Source organism: Parus major, chromosome 1 (assembly GCF_001522545.3).
Source record: "Parus major isolate Abel chromosome 1, Parus_major1.1, whole genome shotgun sequence".
In the NCBI taxonomy this organism is placed as follows: Eukaryota; Metazoa; Chordata; class Aves; order Passeriformes; family Paridae; genus Parus; species Parus major.
In genome coordinates this window covers 34,298,709-34,316,075 of record NC_031768.1, presented here as the reverse complement: position 1 = coordinate 34,316,075, position 17,367 = coordinate 34,298,709, and the positions used below count along the sequence as shown (strand labels likewise).

The 17,367-nt window shown below is 38.9% G+C and overlaps 1 protein-coding gene across 2 annotated transcripts in view; it reads left to right on the top strand.

The window, feature by feature from the left end:
- DHRSX (dehydrogenase/reductase X-linked) overlaps positions 1-17,367 on the top strand; it is a 202,580-nt gene that overhangs the window by 71,836 nt on the left and 113,377 nt on the right. For both annotated transcript variants that reach the window (XM_033513822.1, XM_015625572.3), the window contains exon 2: positions 6,147-6,254. In XM_033513822.1, coding sequence (XP_033369713.1) covers positions 6,239-6,254 — 16 coding nt within the window. In that variant the 5' untranslated portion in view covers positions 6,147-6,238. The remainder of the gene's footprint in view (positions 1-6,146; positions 6,255-17,367) is intronic.

Here is a 17,367-nt window from a genome sequence, read left to right as displayed (position 1 = left end):
GCAAGAGAAAAATGAGCTGTTCTGCTCATGACTTTCACATGTATTAAATGAGATATCTAGGAAAAATTCCTGTAATGGATTTTGGGAGCTTATATCTCAGCCTTCTGTGAAGGGCTTGTCATCTTGCCTGAAAATGTTATCACTTCATCCCTATAAGCAAGCTGGCATGCTTATCAAAAAGCTAAACAAATGTTATAAATTTAGAGCAGCCTTAAGTTTGGTTTTGGTTTTTTTTAAGTTGTTTTCCTTGGCAATTAAAAAAAAAAAAATCATTAGTCTGGCTCAACAGATGTTTGCTGCTAACTTTGAAGAAATGTCACTTGTTCCTGTGTTGACAATGTCAGGAAGGGATGAGTATACACATTAGCTCCTTAGCTGGCTGAACACTCTGCTTCTCTAGTTGGTGTATCTGCCAGCTCCTCTGCTTTTGTGTCATTTGCTGCCTTGCTTCACTTTGGCCATTTGTCCAGGCTTTCTGGAAATGTGATGCCTTGGCTGGAGTTACAGCACTGGTTGGGTTCCCAGGTGTTCAGGCAGCCCAGACAAATTGCTGCTGCTGTGTGGGAACTCTGCTATGTTGTGGAAATGTCCACTTCATGGGGCACAGGCAGTGAGTGCATTCCCCTGAAATACAGGGATGGAGCTTCTGTGAGTTTCCAGACTTGGTGTGAGTTGTTGTTTGTTGTTTCATTGGCATCCAGCAGGCTCTGTGTGTGCCTTGCGGATCAGTTAAACAAGAGACTTAGTCCTATGTGTGCCAGGGGTTTTGCTGTGGTTTTGTGAGCAGTCATATTCCCTGACAATGGCTGCATGGGAGTCTAATTAAATTAGGTCTTTCCCTGGCTGCTGAAATTCTTACAGCCATCTGACTGCTGTCGTTCCATTAATAGCACTTTGAGATACCTATGGGTTTGTAGGGCAAGGGACACATTTCCATGGTTTGGTTTCTCCTGCTCTTCTGGTTCTTCCACACCTTTCTCTTCCCATGAGTAACTCCAGGGCCAGCCTCTCTCTGATACCTTCCTTTCCTCATGATTCTTAACAAAAGCTGGGAGGCTTGTGACCTATCTGATGCATAACTCCAGTTGTGTTTGGGAGCAGATGCTGTCCCTGGACAGATAAATCTCCCTTACACAATGCATCCAGCCATTCGAGGTAGGTTGGACCTGTTGGCCGTGTGCCTGTGGATCTGCATGTGTGCATGACAGTTGTTCCCCATGGCCTCAGCTGCTGAAACCAGCAGGACACCTTTCCACAGAAGGACTAGTCAGGCTGGTTGCCACCTACCTGGTTTCCAGCCTTAAAGGCCTTCAATCTTGATTGCATATTGATGTTCATTAGGACAGTGATTGGAAGCAGCAATGGCAGAAAAGATTTTGGTGTGCAAATTTGGAAAAACAATTTGCATTTGAAAAATCATCTGCACAGGCTTAGGACAGGCTTGAAGCAGACACAGTTTGTCTGGCTTATCTGTCAGGGTTTGAGTACCTAAATTGTCTTCTGTTAGGATAGTCCTGGCATGACATTTAAATCCAGACCCTGCTTGCCCGGTTTCTGCCAAACCAGAATTTTATGGAGACGTTTCTTTAAGGCACGCACAAAAGGCTGTTGCTAAAAGCTGCATGGATTCCCCAGCAGTTTACTGATTGCCTCTCAGAGTGGAAAATGAATTATTTTTCTACATCTCTTTAAGGACTATCATCTCCACATTGCCAGGGTATAAATCAGGGAAAGAGAGTTGGAATATTTTGCAATAGGAAAAAGTACTCAATAATTCTGTGGAACACTGAGCTATAAGACTTCTTTAATCCATCTAGAAGAACTCGATTGTGCCTTGTCCTATGATGTTAGATGAGGACTGGAAATTACAGCTTGCCCTCTTTTTCTCACTCGGTGTTGCTATACAGGAATGGCTCCAAACTTGGATCTTGTTATTCAGTCACGAAACTAAATATTCATTGTTGGTTCTTTTATTTATTTTTTTCCCTCTGTGCTTCTGCCACTTACCTTCAGGCCTAATATTTGCATGTAAATTATTCAGTTATAGGAGGAATGAAAAAAAAAAACCAAAACGGTTGGGATTTGTCTGTAGGGATCTCTCCCGCACAAATACCACCAAAGTTCCTGCACTGCATGGCCAGTTCAGGAGGTGCAGGCAGGTCCCAGCGTGGCATCTCACAGGTGGTGGACACTGACCAATTTTTGGATGCCTTCAGCTGTGCTCAGGTCTTGTCTGATAAGTACTGGTGGCTGATTCAGATAATCTAAATTCTACTCTTGGCCTTCAATGTCTTAAAAAGAAGGTTAATGAGAAAATTAATATAAAGATATATTTTAATGTCCACATGACCCATAATGTGCCACAATGCAGATCCTAGATAAGTAAGGTTGGAGATGGAACTTTGTAAAAATTTTGATGCAATTTTCTTTAAATAAACTTCTAATACTTTTTTTCTTTTTTCTTTTTTCCCTTGGGCCTCAAGCACAGTGTGCTGTAAAGGTTTCAGAATACCACAGCAAGCTACTCTCAAGGGAAGCTCTTCTGAGGTTTGCATTTTCTGTGTTCACATGGTGTATTCCTGCAGAAAAAGAGAAAGTTTAGTGCTTTTGTTTTGATTTGGCTACTTCAATGACCCTCATCCCTGCCCAGAGCTGAGATTTTGATGGCAGGAACTGGTCATTGACATGAAATTGGTCATTGATATGAAATTGGTCATTGATATGGGTCTGCAGACTGTTAAATTTCTCTGTGATCTTTGCAGCTGCAGGGGAGTCCTGACAACCCTTTTTTAGAGTCCCTTGAAAATGAGTATTTTTTAAAATTACAGAATTTTCTTACTTTCTTTGTAGTGTTGAATTTGTGTGAGAATGTCTCTGTACATGGAATTTATTTCTGCTTAAGGAGAAGCATATTTAAAAGGAAAAGAATTATTTTTAAATAGCCTCATATCAGGACATAATAAATCAGCCTTATTTTTCTGTTTTAGGGTAATCCACTTGCAAAGTAAACAGGCTTATGTCATCCAAATGCGTTGGAATGCAGGCAGAACCTGCAGCTTGAGAGAAGCTTCTCTCAGACACTGGTGTGATAAAGGAGTAGCTAAAGACTGCAGGCTGGTTTCTTTGAACACAAAGGGAAATTAACAGCTACTGCTTGGTCAGGGGATTTCATCAGCACAGGGCTGTACCGTTCTCATGTCCCACGGAAATATCACTGGCATTATGCCTCTGAACTTGAGATAAATATCTACCTCCTTACCAGGAGCAGAGGGAGAGAGGGAACTGGGGTGGTTTAAATGAGATGCAAGAAATGCCAGAGGGAACCTCTCTGGGCACTTCGAAGCTGGTGGGTCTCCACTGCTCCTGCCTGCCTGGGGGGCTGTGAGGCTCCAGCTGCACTCAGCTCAACCTCTCACACAAAATAAACCAGTATCTGCTGAAAACCAGGCTGAGCCCAGGTCTGCTTTGAAAATTACATGCTGAGTTTCATCATGGAAGTGGTGTTTTAACAGTGAAAGTTGGGTGTACTGTGAGCTCCACATGATGTTGGAGTTCTAGAGGGAGCAAGGCATTAATAAACTGCCTTTCACTAGAGTTACCCTGGCTCATACACAGAGCCTGTGTTTGATCTGACCACTTTTGTTGACATAAATAGTAGCTGTGTCTCATTTTAATTCATTTTACATTAAGATTCATTTTACATTAAGATGTGACTTGATGGAAACTGTACATTTTTTATAAATTAATAACAATTAAGGATTGAGGAGGGTTTTTTTCTTTCTGTTCCACTCCCCTCCCCGATGTATTTCAGTTTTTCTCTTTGCATTTTCCATTTTGACTGAAGTGAGTGGATAGACTAAGTTGTGCCATGCAGTGCTGTGTCTATTCAAAACCATGCTATGTGGAAGTTGTATACTGTACCTCTTGGAAATAAAACAGATAATCTCCACTTATCTGTTTGTCTGCAGCCCTCATTTCTCCCTCCCTGTCTGCTTTCTTAGGTCCTTGGAGCTAGCTGCTACAAGCAGTCCTGTTTTAAATCTCTCTGTAATGTAGGATCTCACAGAATGCATTTTTTACAGTGGAGTCTTTAAGTGGCCATTAGGACCAAAAAATTGTCCTTTTCTTTGCACTCACCATGGGCAGGATAGGATTGGACATCTTCTTTCATCTGCTAAATTTTGTCCTCTGCTAAGAACCACTTCATCACAGCAATTCCTGTTACTTTGCTCTTCTGACTTTCCATTTTCACTTCATGTCATTCTCCCTTCCCCAGTCCTGAATTCTTTTTCTCCTTTTCTTTCATTAATTTTCTTCTAAGTGAATTTTGAATTAAAATGTCCCTTTTTATTCAATAGGTAGGTATGGTGGTGCAGTATTGGAAATGAGTGACAGCACCTATATGCAACTCGTGAAATCCAAATGTCAGGCCAGGAAGCAAGGGAGGCATGGGGAGGCAGAAGAGGAGGAGGAGAAGGTACTCAGGCCCAAAAGAATGCATTTTCTCTTGATGAGATTTGGACATTTTGTTTAGAGTTTGTGATTGGAAGTATTTTTGGTGGAAATTGCAGGGCTGCTTATAACTAAATTGAAGCCCCTTAAGAAAGGTCCTGGGGAAGTTTTATTTAGCTTGAATTATATAAGTCATTACATCTATGTGCATGCATATCACTGTAATTAGATAATTAGAGTTAACCTTCAAAGAACTGTAAACAAGTCCTGTTCTTCATGGATGGGAAGAACCAAGTCTTACCTGAAGAGAAGAGAAATTCATGTTGAATCATGATGGAAAGTATTATGTGTTTCAGAAAAGGTGAAATGTGGATCCTTTTTGAAGTTGCTGTGAAAAAAGAAGCTTGTATCAGTGCTAATCCTGTGTTTCATAACTATGTAAAATATGAGTTGGTGTTGTACAACAAAGCTATCCCCTAAAAACCTAGAAATCAAAATAGAAAGTCCTTTGATAAATGAAAACTGGCACCTTTTTACCATTTGTTATCTATAGCATTGCCTACAGACACTGTGCCACAGCAAAAGGAAGTATTCAGTACTGTTTTTCCTGCGCAAATGCCTCATGGCTTCTACTCCAAAACAACTTAGAAATTCACCTTAGTCACCTAAGGACTACATGGTGCTTCACATGAAACATTCTCCACCCCAAAAAATGGTAGTTGGCATAATTCACGCCTTTCCCAGGCAGTTAAGTTATAATGCCTCTGCTCTGCTTTGGCTGCAGGATTCCCTCCATGGTGGGAGGGTGCAGCCTGCTCCCAGAGTGAGAGCTTGTAGCTGGAATGGCAGCTGCTCTGCAAGGGCCAGCCCTGATGCTTCTTGGCTCACTTGGCAGGCTATGGGCTGCCTGGGGATGCAGGAGACACAGGCTGTGTCTAAGCCACCCCTCTAGCAGAGGGAGTTTGGGAGCATCCCCTGCCTGCCAGGCTGTGTGTGGGTCAAGGAACACTTGGAGTGGAGGCAGAGTGAGGCTGACAGTGGTACCAGGGATGCTGGCTTCTGAGGGAGAGGGCTGGTATAGGTGGGAAAAGCACTTTTATGCAAGACAATTGCTTCCTCCTTCCTTTGGGGCTCAGGGCCTTGTGATTTTCAGAAAAGAAAGTGCTCAGGTATGCAGAGAAATTGGGTCAGCTGGTGTACTTTTGATGGCTCACCTTTGACTGAGATCTTTCATCCATGTTACTGACAGAGGCCGGTCTCTTGTCATTCAAGAAATTATCAGGGTATCATGCTGCCAATTGCGATTTTTTTCCCTGTACACATGGAGTAAGTCATCCCTGAGCTGATGTAACTGCTGCCACCTTGCTCAGTAACCAAGTTATGGTGGAAATTTTAAAGGTCAGATGACTGCAGGATGATGAAATGCATGCAAATAGAAATGAGAAAATTTCTGAAGTGGGTGTTTGCCTTTTGTGTCGTCAACCTCAGTCTTCTGTGAACTGTTAATACTGGAAAATTGTAGTGCGGTAAATAATGGTGGATGTTCCATAGTTTTTATTTCCATACAGAGTTTGCTCCCAAGATTGTTTACTGGCTTGGCTTGAGCAGTCAAGTGTACTGTAAAATGCATCTAAACTTCTTAATTCTGTTACTATTGTGAACTAACCTTGTGTTGTTTCTTTTTTCTCATATAGTTTTCCCTACACAAAATGGAAAGGTTGCTATAGTGACTGGAGGCACTAAAGGAATTGGTTACCAAACTGTGAAGCATTTGGCAAGACTTGGCATGCATGTGATAATAGGTAAAGTCATTATTTTCTTAATATACTTTTTCTTTCACAAAGTTTCTTTTTTTTTCTTTTAAGGTGTGTTTTCTTTCCAGCATAAGTAAGGCTATGTCAGAGGAATGTTGGAGAAGGTTTAGCTAACATTTAGCAAAAATAAAGATTGATTTATGTTTTGCTTTGTAAGATCTTAAAAATAATAGTGGATGAGATTTTTTTCTCTAGGGCTTGGAAGAGTTGTACTACCTTATATAAGAAGTAAACAATAAAAAAACCTTAAATATCTGAGTATTACAAAAATATTTTAGTTCCTTGTTACAGGGATGGATCATGCATCAGTGTTAGGGTGCACATATTCATTAAGAGGAAAACAAATTAAAGACTTGAAGGAATATTACAGAGTTTAGTGGGGGATGATCTGTGTTATAAGGAGAGAGCCTTATAGCCCTTATAACTTCATCCACATAAAAATTGCACATTTGCTTCTCAGTTTGTCACTGTAAGAGGCCTCTGTAGGCAAAACAAGGAAATAAATACCTGGAGATTCACTTGTGTCAGTCTGAGATGGATAATTCACCTTCTGTAGGTGCCTGTTTCTCTCCATGGATAATAAAGAATTGATAAGGTGACTGTGTTAGAGTGAGACATTTGAAGTTAGGTGAATTTCTCTATGAACTCAAAAACCGTCCTGTGTGCACTATTTCTTTCTTCTGAAGACACTATTTATGAGACTCCCTATTTTTTAGAGCTCTCTATAATACATATATGTATATTTATGCACTAACATGTCTACTAAATCAGAATGTAGTATAATGAATACTTACATGTTTAAAATGCTGCATTTTCTCACTTCATCTTTCTTTAGCAAGATTTTTACCTAAACCACTGTGACTTTTATTCCATAGAGTCACTGAAGATTGCTGTTTCATTGTACACTATCAAGCTGGTGATGCCGTTTTGATCAACTTTTATACAGAATTTTCTCTCTCTAAGGCTCTGTACACATATCAAACCCAGTCCAAACAATGGACAAGAGCATAGTAGCCATGTACTTTTAGTGTAGTGGAGTCAGTAACATTAATGGAGTTGTCCTGGAATCATACAGGTAAGTGGAACACCACTTACTCATACATATTTTAACAGATGTGTCAAACCCAAGCGTCTCCAAAACACAAGTAGATGCTGCTTTAATAAAAAACATCCAACATAATAAAAACTATCTAGCATAAATGCTAGATGTTGCTAATGTAACTAGATGTAGCTAATGATGTCAGCATTAATATTTCACTAAAATTGCTTTTCATCTTTAAGTTGGACTGCAAAAATGTCCTCAGTGGGAAAACAAAAAGGGTAATTTTCTTCTCTTTGCATAGGGTCATGGAAGCATAGAACATTCTTCTTTTTTTTTAAGATTTATTTTGTATCATTTAAAGTTTAGTGTATTCCATGTAAAAAAACTCAGTGTGAGAGTTTCAGAAATGGGAAGGTGAGGTTTAGGTGCAGAATCCCTAAATAAGCTGAATTTTTTCAACTCACACTCCCTCCTGAACCTCATTCACTTAGACTCACTTCCATAAGCACGAAGATTTGTGAACTCATGTGGTCCTGTGAGCATCACCTGAGTAGGGGAAAAGGTCATGCCAGCCACTGGGTCCTGATCCTGTCTCTGTGGTTCTTCTTGATCAGAAATGACAGGCTAGATTATGGTCAGATCTACCACAGAGGTGGTGTAGTCTCCTTCTCTGGACATATTAACAATTTGTCTGAATGCAACCTGTATTGCTTTTTCTAGGTGAAATTGCATTAGCAGAGAGATTGGACATAGCTTCCTTCCAACCACTACCATTCTGTGATCTTTTATATTTCTCAATAGCTCTCAGTACATTTTTCCTTTTCTGCAATATATAGGCTCTATCTGCAGACTATTTTTAGGCTGGGTTAACAGGAAAAGTAATGATATGGGTATTATGCTGTAACCTGGAGATGTTATCCTCTTGATGGCAGAGTGCATGGTTATCTGCTGGCCTTGACATGCACAGCACAGGAACAGTGTCCTCTAAACATGTCTTTTGTTTGCCCATAAAGGGCATTCTTTTAACACTTTGCTCTTTCTTTTGGTGCTTACACACACACACACTTCTATTCACTCTACAATTGTATCAATCTTACTATTTGCATTAAGAACCCCTACAAATGTAAATTAATGAAATTAATTATAGGAAGCATTTGATGAGTAAGTCTTCCAGCTGATTCATTTCTTCCGAGCAAACTCTGACCTAAAAACTGAGCCCTGTGAGTCACAGCTATCTTCTTTGCCTGTGAAATTCTTCAGACCAAAGCAGCCCTGTCAGTAGAATGGATAGTCCCAGGCGCTTTTCCAGCTGCAAGATCATAACAGTCTCAAGAGCACATTAAATGCAATGACCTTCCATCCTTGCTCATAACTGTTGGGCCCAAGTGTCCAGAGTATGTTTGAAATATCTGCTGGCACATTGGCATGCATTAGCACATTCTGCTTCAGGCCACTCAAGGCTCAAATAAGGCAGCAAGCGTGCTCAAGCTTTCTCCTCCAGAAATGTTTTCACCTTGTGTTTGTATATTGACATGAACTGTGAAAAAGGTGTGGATGTTAAGTGAATTTGGGCTTGCAAGAGAGACTCACATGTAGCTTGCAGTCAATCATGTTCAATCACTGAATGCTTGTTTCCCATTATAGGAACTGTAGCAATAAAGGATGATATCCCTGCAGCAGGCAAATGAGTCAAGCCTGAATGTCTGATGTGAAAAATGATTCACCATTTGTGATGGATGTGGTTTTGATTCAGTTTGACATTCTAGAAGAGTAAATATTTGAAGCAACCTACTTTTAAATCCAATCTGCCAATGGAATGAGGAAAGCAAATAAGTAGAAAGCATGTTACCTTGTGGAACGTGGGTAGGCACTGTATGAAAAGGCAGTACATTCACTCAGAGTCTTTACAACAAGTGGTTTCATAGTTCTTTTAAACCTTCCTTTCCAGCCCCAGCACTGGTACACAAGACTCCATTCCCCCACCAATGGTTTTCCTCTGCAGGTGCTGCTCACCCTGCCCTCAGCCTCTCCCTGAGAAAGGGGTTTTGACAAATGCTGGAAGGATGAAAGTACTTTTCTGTGTGTTTGATAGATTTCACTGAGGTTTTCTGCCAGGCTGCTTTTCCTGGTAGCCTTACTCACAGTCAGCAGGGCTTTTGCTTTAGGGAAGTCTCATGGCAGACAGAAAACCCCTGGTAGGGAAGACTGACAGCTGTGATGAACCTTTGGAATCAAACCACACGGGGAGATCCTGCTGTCTCCTCTGTGAATTACTAGTTGATAAATAAACTTGCAATTTCATTTTCAGAGGTAGAAGGCAAATGACACACTGTATTCATCAGTGACTGATACTGAGGTAGTGTTTTGTGTGCACTTACAAATAAATATGCTCTTCACAATGAGGACATTGGAAATCAGGATATCCTGAACATTTCTGTGACCTCCCCCAGCCCAGGGCATAAAACCCAGTAGTTTCAGCTGTGGTTCAAGGTGCTTGCCACAGTTTTGTGGGTCTCAATTTAGACTGATAAAAAAGCATAAACTATTCATATTTCTTCCATCCTTGTTCACACCTGTTTAATTTTATGAGGATTCTGTGCATGCATGTAAAATTGTTGGCTCAAAAAAGGAGAGTCTCAATTTTATTCTTAATTTTTTTTCCTCAGTACATTAATAAAAGAAGGCTGAGATAATATGTGATAATATCTAATATAGAAGTTTTTATAATTCTCTGTGAAAATTGTGAATGAAAATCAAAAAGTTTGCACCTTTACAATGTTACACATATGCTGCTTGTTATAAAACACCACGTTCAGAAAAGTGCAATCAATCTTTAGTGTCTGAGTATATCAGTGTCAAAGATTTCTAAGACATGCTCACACTTTGAAGGAAGAAGTCTCATTATATTTATATCAATGTATAATTATATCAATGTATATTTATATCAATTTATATATTCAGGTAACTTATTTGAGCTCTGCAATTTTGGCTTGAGCCATGCGATTTTGGCATAAATAAATGTACTTCCATCACCAGATTCAGCATTTCTGTGTGACCCTGGTAAGCCCTGCAGGAGATAAAGCAAGAGATATTTCTGTCATTTCTTTCATTCCCATTAGTTTTCAATTTTCAAGCTGGATTCTCTGAATCACTAACCAGACAATTCTTATATTGTATAATATTACAAAGTGACTTTAGAGGGATAATGAAATCCTATCAAGATGATGCAATTGTTCATTTCCAAAGACAGCTTGATTTAATTTCAATTACTGAAAATTTCTATAGGTTACTTTAATAGTCTTTTTTAAATATACATAGATCTATGAGATGCTTGGGTTGTGTTTTTTTTTTTCCTTGAAAAGTATTTATCTTCCTAATTTCAGCCTGGTTTTTTTAGGCCTGAATGAGTTACAGAGCTAGTGAGGAAGTGTCAAAATGTTACCAACCTATAAAAAGTGGGTGATGATTTCTTTTTTCTGTATAAGCACAAAGGAAATGCATGTGGATTGCTTTATAATTGTAATTCAATTCAGGTTCTATCATATCTGTGCACTGTAATCAGGGTTATGAAAAACAGTTTGCAGTACTGTTACTTGTGCGCCATACATGTGCACACAACCACACACAGTCTTCCAAATATGTATGAATTTTGTCACTTTAGTCCCTAATTTCTGTTGGAAGACTATCACCCCTGTGCTTGTTTCAACATGTGGTGCTTTCAATAAATAATTTTGTAGGAGGAGCACATAATGTAGTGACAAGTCCTTTGAATTGTATCAAACTATTCAGGGTGATAAAGACCAGGGATGTGTGAAGAATTGCAGGAAGACCATAAGAAGCTGAGTGTTAAAAGGCATGTGCAGCTCAATGTAGATCAATATGGAGTGATGGACATGGGGAAACAACATCAGAAAAAGACTTTATGGATTCTGTGTTGACCATCATCACTTTGGAAGCAGATCTCGGGGTCAAAAGAAATCATTCTGTGAAACTCAGTGGTGATCGATAGGGTGAAAATCAAAACAAATATTAGAAATTGTTAGAAAATGAACAAACTAAACAGACAACTTGAGTTGATTCAGCTGTATGAATCCTTTGTGGGCCAGAACTTTAAGTGCTATGTTGTGTTCTGGTCTGCCTATTGCAAAATAATTTAAAGGGTTTAGAGGAGAACAAGTTTTATCAGGGGGATGTAAAGACATCCTTTTGAGGAGCAACCAAACGGACTTGGAGTCTTCAATCTGTTCCCTGTCTCTGAAATATATAAAATGGGAAGGTAGAAAGATAGAGAGCTTAAAATAGTATGGAGATAGTTACAAACTCAGTATAAATACAGTACTGTACGTCAAAAAGAAATGAAAACAGTCTAAAACAGGCCACTGTGATTAAAACCAAAATCCATCAGAAGCGTAAAAGTATCTCTGGACCCTAAATCATCCTTAGTAAAGGAGAAGTGTAAGGTGAACAAATACAGGGGCTGGGCAGTTTTGGGAAGAACATTGTGCATAGGCCAGTAACTGTGGTTTTTATATTGAAAAGTAAGTCAGACATTTAAAAAGATGTAGAGTTAAATATCTGTTAATGAATTTTGGAAGAGTTAGTGCATTTTTTCTAGGCGTTTGTTTTACTTATTCATTGAAATATTCAACAACTGTATGAATTAATTTAATCCTGATTTGCAAAAGCTTTTGTTAAGATTCATGCCAAAAGTTTTAAAGTGTCTGGCCTCTCTTGAGATAAGAGAAAGATCTCTTGTAGGTTAATAATAGATTAGGAGGCAGAAAACAATATGGAGAAATTACCAGTTTCGAGCTGTAGCAAAGATACTTGTGGTCCCATAGACAGATGTTCAGTACATTTATAAAAGATAGATACAGAATACAGGGTAAAGAGTGAGATGATGCATTTTTTTAAGATAGGTTTAGGATATTCAAAATTATTTGACTATTGATAATTAAAGGATTTGAGTTTGTGACATGAAAGGAGAGGCTGAGAGAGCTGTATTGAGCCTGAAGAGGAGAGGACCAGAGGGATCTTTTCCAGTGCCTAATGGGGAAAAAAAAATCTTTTTTATTTTTCCTTATTTTTTTTTTTTTTTTACATTTTGGATGGTCAAACACTGGCAACAGGCTGATGAGAGAGGTTGAGGAGTCTCCATCCCTGAAAATACCTGAGATCTGACTGGACATGGTCCTGGGCCACTAGCTGGACCAGAGGGTGAGACTGGGTGGCGTCCAGAGATGCCTTGTGAAATTTTAACTATTATGAAGAATAGGAAATAATATCCCAATAGTGAATGACTATGTTATGAAGGGGTGAATAAATACAGAGTGTTAGTAAATGCAAATACAGAATATGAGAAAAAACAGCCACACCTATGTATTTACAAGAATAGGACCTAAATTAACTGCTACTCAAAGAGTTAAATAAATATTGTGATTTACTGTTGAAAGCTCTATGTACAACATCATCGATATTTCATGCCAGTCATAAAGGCAAATAAAATTATATTACTTAGGAGGAAAGAAGATGAAAACAGGACAGAAAGCGTCCCTCTTCCTTTATAGAAGCCATTGGTTCATCCTGTTGTGCATAACCAAAAGGAGTCTGGTTAAACTGGAAAAAACTGAAGAGTGATGGTTAGGAGTGCTGGATGGCTTTGTACAAGGTGGGGCACAGAACAAGGTGCTGCTGCTTCCAAACAGATGACTGAGGTGTGGTATCATACAGTTATGAATGGTGTAGGAAGTGAACGAGAAGTGGTCATTCAGTGTCTTATTGTACACAAAGTAGAGAACATCCAACAAAATAAAAAAATACAACAACAAACAAACTACTGAAGTACAACCTTTTGAATGTAATTAAGTGTGTCATTAAATCACAGATCCTGCTGTCCCAGAACTCTTTGGTGGCCAAGCGCTTGAATGAACTGAAATTGCAATTAGGTGAAGCAGTGCAGGCCACGTTCATTAGGAATCTGTGTGTGACCTTTTATTCAGGAAATCTCTGAAACTTCTTGCTTCTGGAAGGGTGTATTGGAAAAAATCACTCCCAGGCTTATTGCTGTCATCTCTTTTCCTTAAGCATCTACTATAGGTTTGTTGGAATTATTGGAAAGAGAGCACTTGTCTAGATGTATCTTAGGTTTGAAAAACAGGGTCATTCTTAACCTCTTGCTGGAAGAGATGGGTAGCTGAAACCTAAGGCAATAATGATGACTTCTTTCCTTCTTTGCAAATCAACATTCTCCCACTTGCTTTTTTTTTTTTTTTTTTTCCAAAGGAACACTTACAACAATGTTTATACCTTTTTTTGCAAAAAAAGGTATATATTTAGTTGTGACTGCTGTATGAAAAATGACATAAGCTGGATGACAAAAGATGTGCTGTCTCTAGACACAAGGAAGTTTGTACCATGTTCAAAATTTATTTTTTATAGCTGATCACACCCTTATACCTAGCTTTATTGAAATCCATGCCTTAAATGTTTTATGGATGAGATCCAAGGTCTGTATTCCTTTTACCTAAGATTTTATAAATTCCTTTAAAAGAAACCTTATAAATTCCTTAAAAAACCTGCTCATATTTTATTGAGTTCAAATTTCGCATCCTTGGAGATTTTGGTGGCAATCATTCCTCTCTTTTAGGCATGTTTTATTTGTTGTGCACACTCATAAAAGCATAATCTTCCTAACACCAGTTGATAGGATTTTGCTTTTCTCTTGAGGCACTGGGTGCCCTCACAAGCCCTGTCTTCAGGCTGTTGCTTCAAAGAAATCAGATCCCCTTCGATCATAATGAGTGAGGATTATGCTGCTCTGAGGAGGCATCTTGATTCAAATTTCCACTTGGAAACTTTCATATTCTGTTGCACAAAGACATCTGTCTAACCATCATCCTTTGCAATTCCTTAACCAGGTGGTATACACTTATGCAGAGTTGATTGTGGTACCACCAAGCTTTTCCTGGTAATGCACATATACGTAAGAGCTTATGCGCACCACTTCTGAGCCACTTGGGTTGCTTGAAGTCAGTGATGGGGTGAGGGAAGGCCCATGGGCATGCTGCACACCCTGGAAAGTTATCCCTGGTTTCAGGGATTAACAGATCCATAATCATGTCTCCACAAGTCAAGAGACAAGCGTTTATCTCAGGCACTGGTGAACGAGGGGGTCACACTTGCCAGCAGCAGATGTGCCAGCGTGGCTGCCCTGCCGTGAGCAGCTCTCACACCTGCCCTCCCTCCTGGGCTTCCCTGCCCTCGGTTTATTGCAGGCTTTGTGCTCAGGGGGGCTCTCAGGCTCCAAGCCAGAGGGGTCAGGTCTTTCTCTGGACACCACATGCTAGTTGCCTTGAATCTTCTCAGTGCTCATCTCCCAAAGTTTTTTTTTGTCTTCATTTTGTTCTATCTTAGTGAAAGTGAGGAAATTTTTCCCTTGATAAATTTAGGTAAGCAAGAGCTTTTCGGATTTGTGGGTTTATTCTCTCCAGATAACTTTAAGCTTTACAGGCTCTATTGTTGATCACAGACTATTTTAAATTTCTTTATAATGCCCTGAAGTACAATTCCTTGAAACATCAAGATTGCAAATACTTAGTTTTGCAAGACACCGTTTGGAAAACCTCTTGCTTTCTTTATCAGGATCAGTCTTATACATAAATTCAGTGTGTGAGTGACAATTACTTGTTTGAAGAGATAGTCACATTCAAAGAAATTAAAAATACTGTATAAAAAAATACATATAGATAGAACCCCTAGGCATAGAATCCCTTAACTACATAATGTGATATAATGTGGTTTTGGCCCATACTGGGTTTCTACAGGCCGTGCTTTTTTCAGCCTTGTTCAGACTGAGCAATCTCTGTGATAATTCTGTTGAAATCCCTGAAATAACTTTCAGAGGATCTGCTTAAGTGACTAAGATGACAGAGCCTGACATTTAGGATAAGATCCAAAGCCTATTGGTGCTGATAAGAATTTTAATATTTACTTCTCTGGTGGCTTTATATCAAATTGCTTTGACTTGTGGTGTTTGTGTAAGTGAATGTGGAGGAGATGAGTAATTTCCTTTGACTAAAAGTTGTATTTAAATGTTTTCATTTTTTTCAGTATTTTATTAAGAATTATATTTTTTATGCCATTGAAATGATATCTGATTTTATACGAGTGCATCTGTTTAGAATGAATTTGTTTTTATATTATTAGGGTTTTTTTTCAGAATTGATTTTAGTCAGCGTTGTTATTGGATAAGTCTCACCCAAATTTTTCACTATTCTGTGTGGACTAAGTGGAAAAAACCCATCAGGTAGGGCACTGAACAGCTTGCATAAACAGTTCTTGAGACAACTATATCTCTTTTGAGTTCCCAGTAGACACTTTAAATTAGCATGAAAAGCAAGATTATTATGGTTTTGGGTACTTTGATGATCTAAGCTCCCAAGACAATGAATCTTTCTCAAAGCTTTTTTTAAGATTCCCTCACTGCATAAAATACATGATCTCTCTTCCGTTTCTTACCCTTCACTTCAAACCACTTGAATTCAGAGTAGGCAGATCTTATGCTAAGGATGCTATAACACTTCAAATGGATAGATTCTGGTATATGGAACATATGGAAATTATGGTGAATCATTGAAAAAATGTCCAGCCAGAGGATTATTTTGTGTATCAAAATTTTTTTTTAAAGAATCATGACAAATATGATACTGAGGATTTAAACCAGCTGAAAGCAGTAAGAAATTTGCCCCTCTTCTAGTAAACCATTCTCCTCCTGAGTTTAGGGTGCTGTACACCTGTAGAGTGCACTTGAAGTTTGTGCCCTTTAGTGACCCAACTTCATCAAGGAGATGCAGATTAGTTTTGATTTTTCCCAACTCAAAGCTGACTGTGTTAGCTTGGTGACTTTAAAAGCTTTTTTTAAAAAAAATTTGAATAATTAATATAGCACTTAAAAGGATGTTGATCTTTTTGATGCCTACCACTCACTTTGCTTAGAAGATCCCGGAAGGATGTGCTAGAAGGCAAGCAGTGCAAAAGTGCAATGTCCCTTTCCTCTCCCACCCACCCTTGGCAAGGGGCTGCTGATCTCCTTAACCTAACTCAGAAGCCTGGATTAGCCTCTCGGTTTCATGGTATCCTTCTGATCTAAGTATCTTTGAACTTTTTGTAAAGATTTTGGTCATTTGTTCAGTGTCTTCTTTCTTACAGAATTTTCTTTGAAAGAAAAATTTCAAAAATCTCTATTTCTGTGGCAGTTTTCACTGAGGCTATTTCAATTTTGCAATACTCCCGCCTTCAGCATCTGATTTTCAAACTCTGTTGAATCAGGCTGGAAACAGACATCTGAAGTGACTGCTTAGCAAAATAATTATATTTTTTTCCCAGTGGTCTAGAGTGAAAAATATGCAAATATGAATAAAATGAACTCATTTGGAAGGCACTGAGCTTTAACGAATAACCATTTATATAACAGCGAAATAAAGCAAATTAAAATTTGTTGTGAACACAAGCTCTTTTAAAATAACAAATTAAGTGAACATACTGAGAGTTAAATCAAGACACTGGAGGTTTTAATAAGCATGATCTCTGCATGAGAGGTGCTGAATAAAAGAGGAATCAAATAAGATGTTCACAGAATTGGGACAAAAGTATTTTTATTTCTAGCATAACACTATCCAGCCTAATAACAACACATTGAGTTTGAAATCCTACCCTAGTACATTACTTGAGGTGAAACAGTGAGGAAAATTGATCTGCTGCCCATAAACCCTGTGCACAAATTTCCCCAGAAATGGCAGTTTCACTGGAGGGTTTGTTTGTTGATGTTTCTTCTATATCTGGGAATTAGCATCAAATTGAATGTTTTTCTTCTCTACAAGGCTGGATGGTTTTAAAGGGGGAAAAACAGCAAGAAGAAAATACTGCAAATATCTGCTTTGTTGTTTTGGGTTTGCCTTCCTTCCTTCCTTCCTCCCTCCCTTCCTTCCTCCCTCCCTTCCTTCCTCCCTCCCTCCCTTCCTCCCTCTCTCCCTTCCTTCCTTCCTTCCTTCCTTCCTTCCT